The following is a 23,656-nucleotide window of genomic DNA, read 5'->3' as shown; positions in this document are numbered from 1 at the left end:
AGGGTGTGTTCGCCTTCCCCATAATCTTTTATCCCTTTGATAATTATATTGGATGCCCTACGCTGCCTTTCCTTGACCTCTCCGTCTTGTGTGTTCACACGAATCTTTGCCTCTTCTCTTGCCATATCAAGGTGTTTGCTGTTTTTGTCCCAAGTTTTGGTGACTTCTGAAAAACTTCTCCTCTCCTCTTCAACCCCTGCCTTTCCCAACGAATTAGTGTGAAAAATCGGTCTCTCCTTATAATGAGATGCCTCGATATTTGTTGTGACCTTGTTTGTTTCCAATGTAGCATTCAGATTTTTCCATTCATCCTTCATGTTTTGCCATTCAAGCTTCCCTGCTAAAAGTGTTTCTTGCAGCGTTGAGATTTGAGCTTTTAAAATGTTGTTATTATCTGCAAGAGTTTTATTTGCTGCAATTAACACCTGCATATTACGATAACTTTCTTGTTCCTTAGCCTCTAGGAGTTCCAACCTCCTCTTGGCCCTCAATAGTTCTTGCACATAAAGATCTGGGCACCATGCGAGAGGTGTGGAGGTAGGGCTGTAAGTGACAGAATTGACAAAGTTGCTGCTACCACGCAAATGACTGTCACCATCTAAGTGTGGAGGGGGGTACATTTTGACAACATCTTTTTGTTTCTTCTCTGGTTTATGCAATCTCTACCTGTGTTTCTGCTTTTCATGTGACCCTTTCAAGTGAGCAAGTCTACGTTTTAAAATGCCCTTGAACTATTTAACGTTGACCCAAATATATTTCCCTGTCTTGCCGAGTGATGCCATTTTGACTTGACCTAAATGGTTAGTTTCAAAGTGCACCAGAATTTCTTGACCGTTTTTTACCAATGATATGGTTTGTTTTCCCAATGCTTGCATATCCACCGTTTGTTTTCCCATTGTTTGTGTATCCACAATTGGTTTTTCCATTGATCAAAGGAAAGAAGGACGAAACAAAACTAACAAGAGCAAATATATAAAACAAAAAAAAGTCGGAAAGTGCACCTGGAACCCCTGGCTTAAAAGCCTACCCCTATCTTGCTATGAGCTGGGCCCAGCCGTTTTTTTCCTTTGGAAACGAGCCTGTCGGCTGCCTGGTCCCACTCTGATGCTCTGGTGTGATGTCCTGGTCCCACTGTGCCCTTACCTGCTTAGTGCCCTATCTTTTCTACCCCCTTACTATAAACTTTACCATTTCAACACGTATAATAATGACGCTGGCGTATAATATAGACAATCCTCTTCTCAAATATCAAATTGCCGGAAGCAGCTACCAGTGATAGCCATGTTCAGGCGGAACAATTTCATGTGTTTGTTTTTGTTCTCTGTTATAGTGCAATGCTTAATTATTGACTACCATTGATGCTTGCATTGACCTGTGTCAAGTAACTGACCGAAAACTGCATTCAATGCACATAAATTCCGTGTTATATGAAGGGCAAGTAAGTTTTCTAAGACCAATAATAGCATAGGGTCATTGCAAAATAGAGTTGGAGCCATGTTCAAATGAATGATAAAATGGATTTTGCGGATACCAAGGAATTGATGGTTCGTAGAAAGCGATTCTAGGGACCATTCTTTGATGTTCCACAAATCACCATGAGGCAAAATTGTATTAAATTTAGAGCCACTGAGTAGCCTTTTAGAAACATGTTTTGGCAGCTGGACATGATAGAAGGATAGTTGTCTTCAAATTGAAGAGAGAGGGACATGCTTATGTTGTATGTAAGGACTGAGTTAATACATTTGTTGAAGAGGAAGAATCTATAAAGAATATGATTAGTTTCTTTGAAGAGGGGGAATTAACATTCAAAGGGAGAAATTAGAGGATTTGCCTCGATTGACTTTTAAAGATCTTGCCTAAATTGACTGTCAAATAGACTAAGGTTCTAAGATCTATTAAACAAAAAGAATATTTCCATATTTGATGTGATGCAAAATTGTTCAACGATACAATAGTGGGAATTTTACATTGTGCGGGGGAATAATAATCAATGTTCCATTCCTATTGTTTGATGAGGCATTTTCAAATTTGATGCATATGGACCTTCATGGAGCAACTTATATCAAGGATGTCGATGTACAAATAAGTATTTATTATTGTTAAGTATTACATTTATCTACTCACTGTAGTTTTTCTCTTATTTGTATTTCTGTATGTATTATAAGAACTATTTGCCTTGATCTTTTCCTTTGTCTTCAAGGGTGTTCTTGTAGGAAAAAAAGAATGATACATTAGGTGTGCTAGCAAATATTGTGCAGTATTCAATCTTATGACAGTAGCTCCAATGTGGTTGTTGGATCTAGGATTCATTAGTCATAAGCTGACCATGCTAGATAAAGTGAGGCTATTGGAGCAAGATATCTTCTATGATTGGGACTATGAGTATTCTTCTATAACAAGAGGGAGCTTGACATTTCGTTAGAGAAAACCTTGGACAAAGAAGTTAGGGGATTGATGTATGTACTTAAAGATTTAGAAGGGAACTACATTATCTTTAATGTCTAGGGTTGCCAAGCCCGAAAATAAATCCACAAATTTAGTACATTCATGTTACTACGAATCAAAGTATGCTTCATGACAGAGGGAGCAGAAAGAGAATATGCTTTAGCTAGGATCTTGATCATATTTATTTTGAGGGAGTAGACCATATCAAGATGGATTTTCTAGTGATCAAGAAAATGTAGTAGTTAGAGGACTATGATTCATGAGATGAAGTTCCATATGTACAGACTAAAAGGTCTTTATGTGAATGCCTACACCGCAGATGGATACTTGGAATACTATTTATTGAGAGTACATTATCACCAAAGATCTAACAATCGATAGTTTCTCCAAGCCTTCTGCCAAAGTGAAGTTTGTTCAATAGTGAAGACAAACTTGAAGTAATGGATTGGAGCCTTTAGTGAGAGGGAGCCTCAACATCAGAGATTACCTAAGATGTACTATAATACATCATTCTCTATGAGAGAGAAGTTTGAGGTGAAAGCCTTTATTTCCACCCTTTGAAAATGTTCATTGGGGATGCCATGCGAGTTACTACATGACTTTGTGGGAACATCATGGAATGTGACTATCTTTCATTGATGTTTGTTTATGATTACTATAGTAAGGTGACGATCTTACAATAGTCTAACTTTCTATCATGATGGATGTCATATGGTTGATATCTAAGTAGATCATGATAGATTATATCTTGTAAATTAATATCAACTAAGAGATAGATGTCACCACATAGTTATCTATGAGTTGTATTGTATAGATATATCATGGTGGATTTAATATCCACGGACAAGCCATGATTTTAATGTTCCTATGGTAAGTATCATAAAGTGATACATGTGTACATACCTTTTGAACATTTTGAGTATTTAGTAAATATCATGTGACTTGAGATTTATGAGGCAATTTACATGGAAAACTTGGTGAATGTCACGCGTCTTGATGTTCTGAGGCCATCACTTTTGATATCATGAGCTGATATCATTATGGTGGATATCTCCTGATGAAAGATATTTGTGGAAATGCTATACAATCTGATTGTGCATATCTCATAGATAACTTTTAAGTTGTCATATTGAGATATGGCATGGTGTATATTATGAGACATAGTATTGGAGACACCATGTGTAGATATTTTCTTGGTAGGCATCATGGGACTTGATTACAGTGCACACACCAAGAAAATATAAGTATGATGAATGTCATGTGGTTGACATTCCTTGTTGAATCATACTTATGATGACATCAGAAGATAACATCTAATTTGGGTATATGTTGATATGTTATTTCCGAGAATATCATATTGAGATGATATCTCTCTGTATTGCTTGAGGGCAAGGTGTGTTAAATCTATAACAATCCTTCCTAGCTAAGAGGGAGTGCTAATGTCGTAGCTTCAGTCAGACTGATTTAACCATGAGATACATTGTTATGCTGACTAGTTAAATAATTTTGATTAGTAATTATTAGACAATCAATGTATACACATCTTTTATATATATATATATATATATATTAAAATCATATGTAATTAACAATTGTCTAATAATAACTAATTATAAATAATGAAACAATATGTGTTAATGAATAGACATGTCCCATGAAGGGACATGTCTAATGTCTCTCCTTGTCTCATCCACAATATAAATACAAGTAAGATCGCTGCCTTTGGAACACACAGAAATTAAGAGCAGTGCTATTACATTTGCAGCAATCATTCCTTAATAGTAATCATTCTTTGTCTAGTTTTTTTCTTAATACAATATTAAAGACTAAGCCACACCTACTCCTTAAAGAATGGGTGGAGTTCTATGAATTAGTGTTAGTAGTGATGAGTTGCAACAAGTACATATAAGGGCCAAATGGCTACTTGTACGACACCATATGAAATTGTACAAATTGTCATGTAGGCAGAAATCACTCAAGTTTTTTTGGAAAAATTGTGCTAGGTTTTGTGTGAAAATCATGTGGATTTTATGTTAGATAATTTTGTGGTTTTTTGGCTCTTGAATTGTGAGTATTTTTATACAAATCATGGTTCATTATCCATGGAAAATGGCAACCTGGTTGATGAAAATCACACTGTTTCCTAGGGAGCAATCTTGGATTATTGAGTAAAAAGATTGTGTCCATTTTCTCTTGAGATTGTTTGCTTGTGTTTTTTGGTCCGCAAGTCATTTTATGCTCATTTTAGAGTTACATGATTGTTTTTTGTTTTGGCTTGACTTCTAGATTCTTACTGATCAGATGTTCTTTGCAGCTTATCTTCCACACTTTCCTTCTCTTTGCTGACATAGGCATCTTATATCATATTCCACTCGTTCATGTTATCCTCACAACTTGACCTTTCTTATATATCATAAGCTAGGACAAGTCGGCTTGAATACCCTTCCAAATAATCAATAATTATCCAAATAGTTGGCCTCAATCAATTAATTATTAGACAATTGCATTCTGTTGTCGCTCGATCAATACTAGGATTGAACACTCAGTTAATACTGCGAGTCCTTTGATGCCCGACCACTCAGTCAATATTGTAAGCAGGATATCCTTCATTAATCAACTGCTCAGTTAATACTGAAATGTCTTCTTTACCTGACTGCTTAGTTAATACCGAAATATGCAAGGTTAATTCTACAAACTCTTAATTTGTTCAGGTAATATTGACATTTGTGTAACATTAGTGACAACATACAATTGAAGAATTGTTTCTAACCAACTCCCTCTTTGGCATTTATGGCAACACAATATGTCAACATAAACTAATAGAAGTATGAGCAATTGAATGATATCCTTAGTTTCATTTTGATTCTCATCCATACCAATTCCCTCTGTGATTTGTTTCAGTTGTTGATAACTATTTTTATTTTCTTCCTCTTTGTTGTACATTCCATCATCTGAATATCTTCCTTTTGAGATACAAAACTCTCCCCCTTTCACTTTGATATCAACTTTCCCTTGTTGACACTAAACTCTCCCTCTTTGACATCAAATGCCAAAGAATACAAACTTTGAAGTTACTATGTATCTTTTGTACTGATTCATATGCAATATGTTCTGCATTTCATACTTGTAGTGTGACAATCTGCATCAACTTGATAGATCTTCAATGGAGCTTAGTTGATGCCTCACTATCTTTTGCATTAGCGAGCACCAAATAGGGGAATAACCCCTAATTTACCTCTTAGATACATAAAATTATCCTTAGGTAAAACCTTAGTAAATATATCTGCTATCTGCTCCTTGGTGTTCCCATATTACAATCTCACCTCTTTGTTTTGAACCAATTCCCTTAAGAATTGATACTTGATTGTAGTGTGTTTTGTCTTTGTGTGCATCATAGGATTTTTGGATAAATTGATTGCACTTGTGTTATCACAGTAGATAACCACTAGTTCCTAGATTTCCTCCGTCATTCCTGACATTAATTGCTTGATCCATATTATTTTATAGTAATTGACTGTTGCAACAACATGCTCTGCCTCTGCTATTGATTGAGAAATACAATTTTGCATCTTGCTTGTCCAAGATACTAATCTCTATTCAAGAAATAACGCTCCTCCACTAGTGCTTTTTCTATCATCAATGCTTCTTGCCCAATTTGCATCAATAAAGGCTCTTAACTCAAGATTTCCTCCTTATACCATAAACCATATTTTTTAGTTGCTTTTAGGTACCTTAGAATTCTTTTTACTGCCAGCATGTGATTTTTCTTTTGGATTAACAAGGAAACTTGCAACTATGCCAACTGCCAATGCAATATCAGGTCTGGTGTGTACCACATACTGAAGTTTCCTAATCATTGATCTATGAGTAGTCTGATTTACCTCCTTTGAATTATCATTCTTTGAAAGTTTATGTCTAGTAGACATAGGTGTTCCAACTGGTTTAAAATTTTCCATTCCAAATACTTCCAACATTTCCCTAATGTACTTTGATTGAGTGATGAATATGCCATCCTTCATTTGATGAACTTGAAGACCAACAAAGAATTTTATCTCTCCAAACATAGACATTTCAAATTCTTTCCTCATTTTTTCAGCAAATGATTAGCATAACATCTCATGTCCTCCAAATATGATATGATTTTCAAATATTTCTGCAAGCAATATCTTGTCCTGTGGACCTTCCTTACTATACAAATTACTATTATCATTTGTCTTTCAAAACCAATTCTTACCAGATGTCCATGTAGCCTTTCATACCACGCTCTAGGAGCTTGCTTTAATCCATATAAAGCTTTGTGAAGTTTACATACCATGTCTCTTTTGCTTGGATCAATGAAACCTTCAAGTTGTTCAATGTAGACTTCTTCTTCCATGACTCCATTCAAGAAAGCTGATTCAACATCCATCTCCCTTTTGTGCTACATATGCTAGAATTATTCTAACTTCTTCAAGTCTTGCAACAAGGGCAAATGTTTCCCCATAGTCAATACCTTCTTCTTGAGCATAACTTTTACATACTAGCCTTGCCTTGCTACTTATCCTTTCTGTTTTAACTTATTTCTGAATATCCATTTTTTATCAATCACATTCTTATCCTTAGGTCTATGTACAAGAGACCAAGTTTTATTCTTTTCTATTTGCTAAATTTCTTCATTCATTGCCTTTATCCAATCTTCATTTTCTAATGCATCTTTTACAGATCTAGGCTCAAATTCAGTAAGCAAACATGTACTTTTCAATTTTTTCCTTGTTGATGTACCTTCTATCTCCCCTCTAATTATTTGATTAGGTGCATGATGTCTTCTGACATATTTTGCAAGTCTTGAATCTTTCTTTCTTGACTTTGAACTTGGTTCGCTTGGTTCTCCACAATCTTCTACCTTATACTCGGGCTTTATTGGCTGATTTGGCTGTAACTTGGGTTCCTATAACTGTGACTTGGGTTGCACTGCTCATGACTCGGGTTGTACTGCCTGTGGCTGCAACTTTGGTTGAATTATCTGTGACTTGGGTGCCACTGTCTGTGACTCGGGTTGTACTACCAGCGATTCACTTTGCTGCTGATTTTCTTCAACTGTTGGTGTTAAAGTCTTAGGTTCTTTCTCATAGTAAACAAACTTTATGTAGTCTTCAGGCTCCTTGTTGCCCTGTTCTTCATTTCTTTCTGCAAACTCATCAATATTCACATGTGCACTTGCTATAATTTTGTGAGTAGCCAGATTCAAACATTTGTATGCCTTACTTTTATTGGAGTAACATAGGAATATACTTTCATCACTTTTTGTATCAAGTTTTCCTTCCCTTACATCTTTCAAGATATAGCATTTGCTTCCAAATACTCCGAGATAACAAACACTAGGCTTGTAGCCATACCATAATTCATAAGGTGTTTTGTTTGTACCTTTCTGTAGTTGAACTTGGTTAAGTGTATGAACTGTTGTGTTGATTGCTTCTCTCTAGTATTTTGGTGCAACATTCTTCTTAGTCATTAGTGTTCTTGCACACTCTATGATGGATCTGTTTCTTCTTTCTGCTATTCCATTTTTCTCTAGGGTTCTAGGTGCTGATACTTGTCTTTTGATTCCTTTGTCATTGCAGAACTCATTGAATTCATTTGAGATGAATTCAGCTCTTTCGTATGATCTTGGGCATTTTAGATTCTTCCTTGTTTCTTTCTCAACTCTAGCCAAATACCATTTGAACTTTTGAAAAGCATCAAATATATCTTTAAAACATTACAGTCATCATTCTAGAATAATCATCAACAAATAGAATGAAGTATATGTCTCCACAGTAGCTTTCAATACCTATTGTGGCCCACAAAGATCTGTATGAACTAGTTCCAAAACTTCTTCAGAATTGTGTGACTTACTTTTGAAACTTTTTTTACTCATCTTTCCAATTTGACATTGTTTGCACATGCTCATCTCAAGTTTTTACAGATAAGGTATACCTCTTACTCTTTTGTTCTTACTTATCGTAACCAAGTTATCAAAATTAACATGACACATTCTTTTATGCCATAGCCAACTTTTTTCTATTTGAGGTAATAAACATGTACTTTCAGTGAGATCTAGGTAAAACAAGTTACCTTTAGTCTGATTGCTAGTCCCAACCAGGTTTCCTTTTCTATACAATAGTTTAGCTTTGCCATTCATGAATTCTACCTTGTATCCTATATTGTTTAGGTGTGCTACACTGAGTATATTATGTCTTAATCCTTCAACCAGTAGGCATTTTCACATTTGATACCATTAATTAATGCTATGATTCCTTTTCTTTTACATAATATGGTTCATTGTTTCCAAATCCAACACTTCCACCAGCATAGTGTTCTAAATGTTCAAACTTAGTTTTGTAACCAATCATGTAATGGGAACAACCACTATCTATGATCCATGTATCATTTTTGCTAACATGAGAGATAAGTGCCATCTTTTCATTTTCCTCATTATCAAATTCATCTTTAACAACAATGTAAACCACTTCATTATTATCATTATCATAATCTTTTGCAATGTAACAAGATTTCTTACTTTTGTTTTTGTAGTCCTTGTAGCTCTTGAAGTCTTTCTTATCTTTGAACTTGCTATTTCTTTTCTCATCTTTATCTTCTTTGTTTGGACATCTTGCAGGAATATTACCAAGCTCTTCACGTGAGAGACAAATCAATGGAATCTCGCCTCTAAATTTTCCTTTCCCTTTTGATACTCTTTTTGCAAGTAGGGCTTCAATAACTTCAAGGTCTTCATCTGAATCATCTTCTTCTTCTCTATCAATCTGTTTGCCTTTTGAGTTTCCTCCTTTTCTACCAAGGGTTAGTTTTGCTTTGAATGCAGTTTCAAGGTTGCTAGAGGTAGGAGCATAGTTATCAAAGTTATCCAACTCAAAAGTAGTTAATCTTCCCACAAGTGCATCCAAGGTTATTTTATTTTTAGGATTGCATCTCATCACTTGAATTGCTGAAACTCTAATTACATAAATAGGAAGAAGAGTTCTTAGTACCTTACTGACCACTGTCTCATCATTTATGTCTCCTCCTGCAACTTTAATTGCACTCACACTCTCTTTGGTTCTTTTATTGTATTGGACAATGTTCTCACCTTCTTTCATTGTCATTCGATCAAACTTGCCTCTCAAGCTTTCTGCCTTGGGTCTTTCCACATTTTTGTCACCTCCATAGACTCTTTGCAGTTTTTCCCACATTTCAAATGCAGTAGGACAGTCTTTAACCTCATCAAATTTAGAATAGTTGAGAGAAGAAGCTATATCAATCATCATTATATTGTGATTCTTTACTTCTTTCATCTGCTTTACAGTCATAGGTTTAGGTGGTGGAACATAATTGTTTTCCAAGTAGAACATACCAATATCACTAATACTTGATAGGTGCAGCTTCATCAACTCCTGCCATGCTGAAAAGTTGTCTTTGTTAAATTTGGGAATGTCCCTTTTGTATGACATCTTAAACTTTAGCTTACGTCATTGAAACTTTCCCCGCAAGCACCAAATACTCTCATACCAATTGTTGGAAATGAAGATTGTAACTGAGAGGGGAGGGGTGAATCAGTTACCACAAAAACAATTCCCTATCCTTGGATGCCAATTCAAACTTTTCACTAATGCAATACTGTCCAACTCGGTTAACACTAGAATATTACTATCACTCGGTTAACAAAGCATTCTTATGATTATTAAACAGTGTTAGCCTTTAGTAACTTAGTTGTAGAAACATAAAGCGTAAAGCAAATAACATGTACACAAATGACATCAAGATTTAATGTGGAAACCCAATTTGGGAAAACCACCATGCAACTAGTTACAATATAATTCATTTTTCTGAAGTGAGCACTATTAGGAGCCAACCTTGTTAATAGGTTACAAAACACACTGTTAAGTATGATCTTGTTAAAGGATTTAGAGCACCTTGTTAGGAGTGGCCTGGTTAGAGGTCTTCAAACACTTCAATGTTGAAATGTTACCTTGTTAGAGGATTTACAATATGAGTGTTAAGGCAACTCTGTTATGAGATTTGTTTACTGCTACAATAGTTAGAAGGTACCAACAATTTGACTTGATTTATGAAGAAACTATCTTTGTGAGATTTGTTTACTGCTACAATAGTTAGAAGATACCAACAATTTGACTTGATTTATGAAGAAACTATCTTTGCAGATTCCAATCTCTGTTCTGGCTTGACTTTTAGATCCTTATGGATCAGATGTTCGTTGCAACTTATCTTCTACACTTTCCTGCTCTTCACTCACATAGGCATCTTATATCATATTCTACTTGTTCATGTCATCCTCACAACTTGACCTTTCTCATATATTATAAGCTAGCACAAGTAGGCTTGAGTACCCTTCCAAATAATCAATAATGATCCAACTAGTCAGCCTCAATCAATTAATTATTAGACAATTGCATTTTACTGTCACTCGGTTAATACTAGGTTTAAACACTTGGTTAATACTACGAGTGCTTTAATGTCCGACCACTCGGTCAATACTATAAGTAGGATATCCTTCAATAACCAACTGCTCAGTAATACTGAATGTCTTCTTTCCCGATTGCTCGGGTAATACTACAAACTCTTCATTACTCGGTTAATACTGACATTTATGTAACATCAAATGACAACATACAATTGAAGAATTGTTTCCAATAGTTACTAGCTTCATTAATGTTGTCAAATTTGTAAGTTTTAGAACTAGACCATTTTATTGGATGAAGATCTTCATCTTTCTCTTCTTCATGGTATAGATGGGCACAATCTCCATCATCTTATAGTTGGTCAGGAGTAGGGAAAAGTTTAGATGTCCTAATTAAGTTTACAAATATTCTTTATCACATTCTCCTCTTCTCATATTCATCTTAGCTGAACTGGTCCATAAGTCTTAGTTAGTACTTTGTGCTTGTATTCTTTCCATTTACCACACCAATTTGGTGATAGGGATCAAAGTTCACTGTGAACTTGCAAAAATGGAAAGTTGGCTTTACAAAGGCAATTTTCTATTTCTAGTTTGCTTCAAAGTTTGAAGTCTCTGACTAATCGACATTCCGCATGAGGATGCATATTTGTTATTGCATTTATAGATATCTAGACCAGCTTGTCTAGTTTGTTTACTCATTTACTGACTCATTAGATGCATCTACTTATTGAATTTTGAAAAAAATATATTTTAAAATAAATTTATGTCATTTTAAAAATTCTCAATATTTTCCCGAAAAGTAACCGATTTATCTCCGATATTTGCTGAGAATTTTTTTTTTTTTTTACCTCGCCAATAAGTTGCAAAGAATGAGATTTTGAACTTTGATATAGTCTATTGTTTTTGATGATTTGTTGATAATATTGTGTTTTTTTTTCAACAGTTGGGGTTTCAATTGATTTTATTTTGATAAAATCATGGGTTTTGTGTTGTTGGCTTTGTTTTAATTAAGCAAAATTCAAGTTTAATTTTTTTCTTTAAATTTTCAATTCTAGGAAGGATGATTTCATTACCAAACATCATGTTGGAATGCAGTCAATGCTACACTTGCAAGAACAACCACCTCAGATTTGCCCAAGTCGTAGCTTTCTTCAACCACCTTCAAAATTTGCAAACAATTGTCAGCATTCAATTGTCAATGCAATAATGATTTCCTTTCCACTTTTTGATCATCTAGATCTCAGAAAGGTCAAGATGAGAGCATACAACGTTCATGAAAACTAATAATTTAAATAAACTTTTAAATAAATAATTTATTCACTTTTTATAAAGACACTTTATGTCTTTATAGTTTGTCACTTTATATTTAGTTTGAAAAGTGACATTTTTTCTCATAATATTATCATATAATCTCAATAAAATAGTATTATTACTTTAAATTCTTCCATTGCCCAAAATTATCAACAGTCCAGGATACCATCCCTTATAACTCCAAATTAGCCTATTGGAATGCTGAGAAATACGCCAATCAAGTCATGCGTGATAACTGTGGAGAAGGGGACAATCCAAAGTCTGATGAACAAGCTCCTTTAATATGCTTATAATCTTCAAGAATCTTTGCTCATAGGTCTATGTTAAGAAGTTAACCTGGATAATCAACAGGTCTATGGGTGCAGGTCATGCCTAACTCTCCTTGTTATATATTCTATTGAATGGCATTTGTAATTACTTATACTTGCTCTATAGGTGCTGGCGATCTGGAGTAATAGGTTTTAGTTTTTTCCTTAACTGTCATGCCTAACTCTCCTTGTTATATATTCTATTGAATGGCATTTGTAATTACTTATACTTGCTCTATAGGTGCTGGTGATCTGGAGTAATAGGTTTTAGTTTTTTCCTTAACTAACTTTAGTTAGTACTAACTAACAACTATTCTATGGTCGCCGACTTAGGGTGAATTAATTACTTGTTAAATGCTAAGGGTTATGTCCCTTAAGGGACATACCCTCTAAAATGGATATATAGGCAGGCAATCAAGGTAGTTTGGAGACACACAACACACTTACAGTCTGATCTCCAAGCCTTCATAGCCTCACGGGTTCTTAGCAACAATTTCAATACTCCAGCTTGCACATATACTAGGAGCTACAGTCATCTTATCTGCATATTCAGACCTGAATATAAGATTTATTGCCAAGGTTATTCCTGAACCTAACTAGACTTTGATCTTGATGTTTGATCCTGTATTCAGAATCTGCAGAATGTTATATGGTATCAGAGCCCTGTTATTAGATCTAGGGCTCTGCAGATTTTCAATTATCAGACTTGTTTGTATCCAGTAGTTATCCTTCATTTCCAATGGCATATACAATCAGGCCTGAGGACAGATTCGATGGAAAGGAACATTTTGAAGCATGGAAATTTAGAATCTTGATGATTCTCGAAGAAAATAATGTTATACAGTTTGTTGATGAAGCATCCAAACAACCACCTGTTGAACCTCACAAATCCATATGGACCAATGGAAACAGGAAAGCCATTCAAATCATCTTTGATGGAGTTAAGAATGACATCGTACCTGTGCTTACAAAACACCAAATTGCCTACAATATGATGAATGCATTACGAAATGCATTTGAAGTAAATAATGCAACAAGGGTCCTTGCACTAAAAAGGCAACTAAATCACATCCAAATAAAGAAAGGAGAATCAATAAACTCTTATTTTCTAAGAGTTGTAGGTATTAGAGATGAATTGTCAAGCATAGGAGCCATCATAAATGACACCGAACTAACGCTCATGGCCATAGATAGACTGCCAGAATCATGGGAAACATTTGCACAAGGAATAAGTGCTAGAGATCATCTTATAGATCAGTGCAAGAAAGATCTTATCAGAGAATTCGAGATGAAAGACTTGGGTCTTCTCCATTACTTCCTAGGATTGGAAGTGTGACAGAATGCTGATAGTATCATACTGAATCAAAGGAAGTACACTTTAGATATCTTGAAGAAATTCGGAATGTGGAATTGTAAGTCCATGTCTTCTCCAATGGAGACCAATTTGCATAAACTTAAAGAAGCAGCTGCAGAATCACCTCCAATAGATTCTACTCTCTACAGGCAGTTAATTGGGTCCCTAATGTACCTAGTAAATACAAGACCTGATATTTACTATGCGGTTCATGCCTTAAGTTAGTTTATGTGTGAACCTAAGGAGATTCACCTAGTTGCTGTTAAACACATTATGAGATACCTACAAGGTACTCTTAATTATGGACTCAAATATGAGAGAGTTGCTTTAGATTTGCATGGATTCGCCAATTCAGATTGGAGTGGAAGTGTTAAAGATAGGAAAAGCACTTTAGGATGCTGTTTCAATTTAGGATTAGCTATGATTTCATGGATATGCAGAAAGCAGTCTTTAGTAGCTCAGAGCTCCACAAAAGCTGAATACATTGTAGTAGCAATGGCCTCTCAAGAAGCAATATGGCTGAGGAAGTTGCTTGTGGGATTATTTGGGCAAGCCATGAATCCTACGATCATTCATTGTGATAATCAAAGTTCCATCAAGCTCTTAGTGAATCAAGTTTTCCATGATAGGTCCAAGCATATTGAAATTCCTTACCATTATGTAAGAGATATGGTAGACAAGAATTCTGTTAAATTGGAATACATTTGCATTGCAGATCAGACAACAGACATACTCACCAAACCTCTATCTAGAGTAAAGATAGAACATTTCAAAAAAAGACTTGGTATGGTTGAGTTGTAATTCATTTGTACTCTTTGATTATTAATAAAATAAAATATTATTTTGTTAGGCTATTGACTGTTATGGGCTTCACCATGTGTAATCATTATTTAGAGGTGACGATCTCTAAAATAATGAATACTTCTTCCAAAGGCATTATGAGAGGTGACGATCTCTTAGATAATGTCCTAACAGTAGATTTTACTGTAAGATCCAGGTGAATTTTAGATCGTCTTGTGACATTGACATGTTCATGGGTCACAAATTGGATAAAGAAAGAATTCTAGAAATTCTTCGGGTTTGTCCTGTATTCTGGTAGATCTTAAATTCAGGATCTAGTTGTGATTTAAAAATGCTAGTTTCTATGAGTCACAACATGTGTCTTATCACTAGTAGCAGTGATTTGTCATATTACAGGTTTAGTAATATGACTTTGTATCATGTATTTTATGATACTATGTATTAAGAAGAGATAGACAAATATAGAATATTAATTCTTGCCTAAACATCTGTATTGATGTTGCTAGATATGATATCTCTCTGTAGGATTATCAGGTTAAGAGGGAGTGTTAAGAAGTTAACCTGGATAATCCACAGGTCTATGGGTGCAGATCTTGCCTAACTCTCCTTGTTATATATTCCATTGAATGGCATTTGTAATTACTTATACTTGCTCTATAGGTGCCAGCAATCTGGAGTAATAGGTTTTAGTTTTTTCCTTAACTAACTTTAGTTAGTACTGACTAACAACTATTCTATGGTTGCCGACTTAGGGTGAATTAATTACTTGTTAAATGCTAAGAGTTATGTCTCTTAAGGGACATTCCCTCTAAAATGGATATATAGGTGGGCAATCAAGGCAGTTTGGAGACACACAGCACACTTACAGTCTGATCTCCAAGCCTTCATAGCCTCACGGGTTCTTAGCAACAATTTCAGTACTCCAGTTTGCACATATACCAGGATCTACAGTCATCTTTTCTGCATATTCAGACCTGAATATAAGATTTATTGCCAAGGTTATTCCTGAACCTAACTAGACTTTGATCTTGAAGTCTGATCCTGTTATCAGAATCTGCAGAACGTTACTGTCTGCAATTATTTTCCCTTTAAGTTATGCAATAAATCAGCTTCAAAATCTGCTTATGCTCTTCAAAATTTCCATTCATAAAGGTCTGCTGACAAGTTTGAAAATTATCTGCTCATAATGCTCACATGTTTGAAATAATCTGCTCATAGTCCTCACAAAGTTCTGCTCATAAATGTTTCTTAGATCTGCTTAATTCCGTCTTGAATAGATGTGATATTCAATGGAATGCTTGATTATATGACCTTAAATGATTTCTAATTTATATACATGCTCAAACATCTCTTCATCGAATGGTTACATCCCCTCAAACCAATTTGGCCAAGGTATTTTATTTTATTTTAATTTACTCCTCTAGAAAATGGGCACTTACATAAATCCCATCGGCCCAATTAGCATTAAACACATTTAATCTATTTTCATTTTAACATACCAAATAAGACACTTAAGCATGAGGGTGGCACCTAACAAATTTGAATCTATTTAACATTCTGCAAGTTGGCCAGCATGGATTTAATTCTGTCTTGGGCATTGATAAGATTGGTGAGCATAGATGTGGTTCTATCTTTGGGGCCAGTACTGTTGGCCAGCATATAAACTTAAATCATGTTGAAATAATGCAATTTAACACACACAAATACACACACACATATACATTGCTTCCTTTGCTCAAGAATGTCTCTATGCTAGTGCAGAACCCAACTTTTCCCATTGATATCAATGCCACTAATTTCCATCATACATTCTGAACTTAGTGAGGACATGAAACACAAAACTGAGATTGAATATCAGACATTTGCAACAGTACAAACTTGGGTACATCAGCTTTATTAACCAAATATAGTCCTCAAACTCCCATGAAGCCTGCAAAGTCCACCCTTAATCTATACCAAATAGAAAGGGTCATGTCCAACCCCACCAAAGAAGTCAGAAAGTCTGAGAAAGAAGGAAAATCATGCCCCAAAGCTCACTTCTAGCTTGGAGTTGGTACTGTCAATGCTTGAGCTGTAGTACTATAGTGCTGTAGATGTCATCATTCCTTTGAAAATGTTTTTAGTGTGAGTGCCTAGATCTGATCGAGCAACAGTTAGCAGCCAAACATGCATAAAATTTATCCCATGTTCAAGGAATGAGTACAGGTACGCCCCAACTAGTAGATAGGGCAAGGAACGAGTACAAGCACAAACCAACTAGGAGAAGGGGTATGGTTTATCAAGGAACTCACTAAATGACCTTAAAAATCTTCGCAAAATTTAAGACAACAGTCCCAAAAATATTTTCTATTAGAAGAGAAAAAGTACCTCCAACATGAAATCCAAAACTGTAAACTTCGATTGAAGTCCAATGGTGATTCCTAAATGCCATTGCACCCAATCTAATTGGGAATTTTCTTTCAAATCTGAAACCAAAAATATAGATAGGGTTTTCATCCTCAAAAGATTATGGAAGAACTCCTATGTTCAAAACCACAACATAATAGTATTAATCTGCAGCATATGCAACAATGAGCCCCAACTTCTCATTTTATAGCTTTTGGAGGGTAAATAACCAGTTATCAATTTAAAATAATTCATTTGTCTATTAGAAGGCCTTTTAGATTTTATAATGAATTTTCATATGCAAATGTTCCCTTATCTAGGCATCCAACTTATAAAACACTTAACTGCGATTCCAACAATCTATTTCATTAAGTTGTCCAATGATTATTTCTCAACTTTTTATAACATTAGTGAAATAAACAAGGTTGCATGGTGATGGGGACACCAGGGTACGGGTACGGCTATTTTTTAAAATAGGGGACAGGGGTACTTGGGTACATCAAGTTTTTTTAAATTTAATTTAGTATTTAAAGAAATTCTGAAAATATGAGTCATAACAATGGTTTTTCAAAACAAGAACAATGATAAAGTTTGCAGATGTAATGTATTGTTTTCAATTTCAGATTTGCAATATGTTTGTAATAAAAGTATATGCTAAATATTTAGATGCATAACAGAAAAGGCAGACTTTAAACATGATCAATGACATATTGCAAATGATAAACTTCTGACTCGAACAGTAATAACGTTTCAACGATTACGTATTGAATTAAGCTTGACAAACAATAAGCTGATACGCAAACAAAATTCCAAAACTAAAATCAGAAATCTTAATCAATGTCCTTAGCTATGATGCTCTTCAGTGTTTACTGAGTACCTGGTACTTGGTAGGTGTACTTGTTACTTGGGTACATGGGTATGCATTCTAGGGGTGTGGGTACGCTTACCCGTGCAACCCTGGAAATAATTAAACAATAACTCAAAAACTCACCAGTCACAAAACCCTTTGTAACAACTTTGGAGTTTGATTCTGATCATACCTACATAATATTGAAGGCTTGGGCTAAGGATTGGATTCAACCAGGTGACTAGCTAAAACTAACTATGCTCTCCTAGAAGTTTGGAGAACACCCTAGGAGTCAAAAATCACTGCTGAAACTGTTACTGTGATTTAAACTGCTAATTAGGCTCATTGCTAAAAATAGAAATTTTTAATTACTGAACTTGCACTCACCAAAATCTTCGGAGTGCCTCTTTCTCTTACCAATCAACCTATACCAACTTAGGAATTGAGCTACAAGCTCATAAATCAATTCAGCTCAAATTGGGGACATCACATTTGATACCATTTGGCAAGATACACATCTGTTATAATGGAAGTAGTACCGTGTAGAAGATGGCCTAATACATATCAAATGCAGAAATAAAATAAACCCTTAAGGTAGGGAACTACCGTACAAAGATATTCATTTCTGTTATATAGACCTCCTAATAACATAATGGAGAGGTGAACAAAAAAAAAAATGGGGACTTTCTAATTGCTGTATATTATTTATGACTCAATATATATTCATGACTTGATATAACTAAGGATGCTTGCCACATGTTGGCATCTGCATACACCATTATACATTATAGTATGATAATGGAGAGGTGAACAGCTAAAAAATGTGGGCTTTCTGATTACTGTTTATTATTTATAACTCAATATATATTCATGACTTGATATAACTAAGGACGCTTGCCACATATTGGCATCTGCATACACCTTTATACATTATTGTATGATATCCCTAGGTACATACAATATCATTATAGTAAACATATAAAAGATAAACATGGTAAATTAGAGCCAAAATCTCCACATTCATTAAACTCAAATCAATTCCCTTTGCCCTAACAAAATCTTTCTTTTGCATCGCCAGTGGAGAAGAGAATGGTTTCACATCCCAAGTCTCCATAATTTCATTATCTGGTTGAAGAGGCATATCTACCAAACTAGCCCTAAACTCCACATTCACTATTACATATCCTATTGCCATTGCCACTAAGCCCATTACATCCTAAAATAACCTTTAGTGTTCACTATCATGAGGGAGCCCTATTTAGAAGATTTTAAAAATATTTTGATTGGGATGAATTGAAAATCATTTTTTGAGACAATGATCAAAGATGTTGTCATGGTGAATAGGATCTTTTATGTAACCCTTTTTTACCATAATTCTAGCCCTCTATAAATGGCAAGAACATGACACAATAGTATTGAGTAACACCCAAAAATCAGATGGCAATAATACATTTTCAGTACCCTATTGAACTACTCATGCCACTGTGTGATCTTGCCAACCACTAGATGGAAAAATGATGTACTACTTAACATAGGTGTGAGATTAACTCCACTACCGAGCCAACAGATCAAAACCCTTGCACCATCATTACATTGTTACACAAGATCTAAGGAAATGATCTAAAAGCATATACTTAATCCTAGCCATCCACATCATTTAAAAAAAAAATCCAAAAACATCTAGAAGGCCTTCCCCTTTGTTTTATTAATGTAACAGTACATTCCATTCTTACAAGCAATGAGAATGAATTCTAATTGAATTTCTTGATCAAGGACATTTGTTTCTTTAAGTATGACCTTAGCCTCCGGTTGAGAAGAAATTTTCCCTGGTTGCTTTTATCACTATTTTGGAGAAGACATATGCTCTGCTTTGATTCCTTCAAGGAGATTCTTTCATTCTGCTTTGTTATTGGTTTTAGGACCTATATGTATAGAACCCTCAATTAAAATATCACTAACAAAATCCCAATGACACAACCGGCTCCTTCTACTCCTGGATTGCCATTTGATGCTCCAGTAATGTTCATTTCAATCCCTTCTAAGGAGTCTTCGTTTTCTCATTTCTACTACTTTGCCTTTTGTTTATGACAGCATCAATGAGAGCATATCTTGTTTATTATCAGACTGGTTAACAGAAATGTGATACAGATATTGAAAAATTTACACAGTGTGTGTTTTTGCTTCTGGCTATCTAGTGGAATATGCATTTATTCTTAGTCACTGGAAACCTATGACTACAGTGCCCTGCATTCATAGCCTCCTATTTTCACATATCTTGTCAGTTGAGTTCATATAACTTCACAGAATAATGATGTCTTTCAACAAAGTTATGAATTGTATGTTTTAGTGCATGTCTATTCATTCAATTGAGTGTTTCTTCTCTCAATTTTTAAATTTTGATTAATTATTTCTACTAATAATTTACTATAAGTTCGTATGGCTAACCATTGTGCTTGCAAACAGTTATGATGAACTTGGCGTGCAGAAAATATTACCTGATACAACTTTTATTCGACGTTGGAGTCATAAAATAGAAGCTGTTGTTATAACACATGGTCATGAGGATCATATAGGAGCCCTGCCTTGGGTAACATGCTTCAAAATATGTATTTTAGAATTTCTTTGTAAAACTTAAGATTCATAAATGTGTAGTTATTTCATAATTCTATTATTGTCTTTACCTATTCTTGTCTTTGATGTGTTGTTCAAGTAAAAAATTATCCAGGTAATATTTTCATTCTAGAAGCTGGCACTCTTATCTGTTCTCCATTCTACACAGAATCTATAATTTGCTCTGGGAATTTGATGCCGTTTTGTTATGCTCAGAAGCCAAAGGCTCTCTAGATTTTGTTTATCATGTTTTGAGTGGTTAACAGTGAACACTTAATAGAGTGTATTTTAAGTAAATTTGTCTCTTAATGAGGAATAGTTTCCAGAATCAACCACGATACCTGCACAAAGAGTGCCGGTAAAAGCAGTTATGTGATTACTTGTACTCCCATTGACAGTCTTGTGAACAGTTCTTGGCATGTGTCTGTCATCTTTAACTTAAAGGGCACTTTTCTTCTTGTACAGGAATGCCATCACTGAAGGGTGTCCATGAAAGAGGAGGATGATAAAAAAACAAGTTCTTAATTTAAATCAATGCCAGTAAAAGTAATTATGTGATTATTTGTACTCCTAATGGCAGTCTTGTAAACAGTTCTTGGCATATGTCTGTCCTTTTTAACTTAAAGGGCACTTTTCTTCTTGTACAGGAATGCCATCACTGAAGGGTGCCCATGAAAGAGGAGGATGATAGAAAAACAAGTTCTTGATTTAAATCAATATGGGATATAATAAACTTTTAATCAGAACTAGGTTTTGTGATTTATCAAGTGGCATGCTTAACTACCCCAAATCTTTCAGAGAAGTTCAATTCCTAAAGTTGTATCTCTCTTTTTTTTCAATCTAATCACTTTGTCATATTGCTACGAGCATGACATTTTATGACATTTTTATATGGTACTTTCAATACTCCAAACTTGTTGCTTAGATATTTATAATTCAATATGTTCCTCCACCTCTAGCTAAATTCACTATCCATTCAAAAGACGATTATACTACACATTGCATGACACTGCTAATATATTAACTACATATGAAACTAAACATGTAAACATGCAGATGCTATACATTTAATTTTACAAGATATGTAATGCTTGTATCATGAAATTGGACATGACTAAGGCTGGTCATGCATCATGCACCATGCATCCTTTGCATGGTTTGTTACCATCAAAAACTTGTCAAAGCCAATGACCAGCTAGAGGACATTTCCTTGTGATTTTTACAAGGCATTTACCTACCTGTGATATTCAGAAATACTCACTTTTCTGAACTTTCCTTTGTAGACAATTGCCAACCTAGGTTTGTGTAAGTTTGCTCTATTTAACTCTGATATAAATATGGTTATCTTCAAAAACATGTTTTTGGAAAGAGAATAATGCCAAGAATTTCACATTCTCCAATAAAATCAAAACAAATTGGTTACAGATTCTGCCCCCAAAAAACAATATGGTTGTACGTGAAGGACTTGTGGAGTATCTCACAGGTTTTAGCCCCTAAATGAGATTGTTGTAGCAAATATATAGCAAAAATAAAAGGGTGGACACCAATGCTTGTTATATATCTAAGAGTATGATATTATAATGTATATAGATCAAATTAACAAGAATCGGAATCGGCAAGGTCGAATCAAATTGCGAATCAGTCATGAATCGACAAATTAAAAAACCCTTGAAATTTATAGATTTTAACAATTTAAAACTTATTTCATGCACCCCTTATTGAATATAACTTAAACACACTATAACATCATCAAATAGAAGCTAACATACATAAACAAGGAACATAAATGATAAATCATCACATACGTTACACATAAAATGTAAATTGTAGCTCAAGTAAATAGAAATCATAGGATCATAATGAGTCAAATCATAGGATGTATGTAAGATGAAGATCCATAAGACATCAAATCATAAATGTATGTAAGATAAAGATCCATGAAACGTATGTCTATCAGTATCTGTAAACAAAATGAAAAACAAGGCTCTAGCTCAAGCCTCATCATCATTCTCCAGCTCGACTGCAGCCTCAACCTTAGTGTCAGAGTATCTTGTTTGCCTTCTACAAAGTCGTCTAAGGTAGATCCTAGAGGATTGCTGAGCCATAGCCCTCGCATGTAAGATGGGCTCATAAACAACATCACTAGGGCCTATGTTTGTGCGTGCACGTGTGCGTCTACCAGTGCCTGAACGTGCTCTAGCCACCTCCTTTTCCATGGCCACAACTTCAGCCTCTCTATCTACCTAGTCAACCCACTCATGGTCTACCTCAGTGAAGATTGGGTCCATAGCCTCAGTGAATCACTTTGATTCTGGATCAATCTCCTCCAAAATGATCAGAGAGGAGTCATTGCCCAAAATTTATCTGATCCTAAGATGGAGGTTGTAATGATGTGTTTTTTTTGTAACGATGTTGTAAGAAAGGCAAAAAAAATTTAAAAAAGATTTGTTTGTTTTAAAATTTGATTTGACTTTTTATCAAGCCGTGTGGGCTGATTTTTCGCAATTCATGCAGGCGATTTTAGCAATTCTTTGGATGAATTGCTGAATCGACGATTCATGGTGATGAAATCACCAATCTGGTTCAACGATTCAAAAGAAATCAGGAAGCCCGAATCGAATCACCAAATTGGCGATTCACGCAAATTTTGGGTGATTCTCGTTACTATGATATAGATTGATGGTGATCCCACCATGTTGCACACATCCCTAAAGTTGTTATATTGGATCATGCAGACAAGTTGTTTAATTAATTATATTAGTAATGAGTAGGTTTAGATGAGTTTAGTAGTTTACCCCTTTGTCATGTTATTAGGAGAAAGACTATATATAGAAGGTGAGTTTCGTTGTAAGTATCCATGAATTTTTTTTTAATGTATTTAGGAGTTCTTCGAGATGTAGCATGGGGTGGTTTCTTCCATGAGGTGTATTGTCAATATCCCCTATGGATTTTTGCTTTTAGATTTTATGAGATGTTCAACAGGAATTGAAACAAATAGTTGTTGATGCGAGTTTTGTATCACTTACATAACATATTAGTAATTGAATAGCTGATATAGAGTATCAAACATACAATTCCTCTCTTGAAAAGTTATTGCTCATGGGATATGAGAATAACTTCAATGTTCATTACACTTGTGGATACTTGCTCAGTTTTATTGA

The 23,656-nt window shown here is 34.8% G+C and overlaps 1 protein-coding gene across 4 annotated transcripts in view; it reads left to right on the top strand.

The window, feature by feature from the left end:
* LOC149543802 (ribonuclease J-like) overlaps positions 1 to 23,656 on the top strand; it is a 306,576-nt gene that overhangs the window by 52,980 nt on the left and 229,940 nt on the right. For all 4 annotated transcript variants that reach the window (XR_016355684.1, XM_089798486.1, XM_089798485.1 and 1 more), the window contains one exon: positions 20,349 to 20,472. Coding sequence is in view for 3 of the 4 variants with exons in the window: in XM_089798486.1 (XP_089654612.1) it covers positions 20,349 to 20,472 (124 nt within the window). In the remaining variant the exon portion in view is untranslated. The remainder of the gene's footprint in view (positions 1 to 20,348; positions 20,473 to 23,656) is intronic.

Source organism: Cupressus sempervirens, chromosome 8 (assembly GCF_028749045.1).
Source record: "Cupressus sempervirens isolate cs-2001-9-10 chromosome 8, ASM2874904v1, whole genome shotgun sequence".
Lineage (NCBI taxonomy): Eukaryota > Viridiplantae > Streptophyta > Pinopsida > Cupressales > Cupressaceae > Cupressus > Cupressus sempervirens.
The sequence above is the reverse complement of the archived record's forward strand: the minus strand, read 5'-3'. Positions and strand labels throughout refer to the sequence as shown.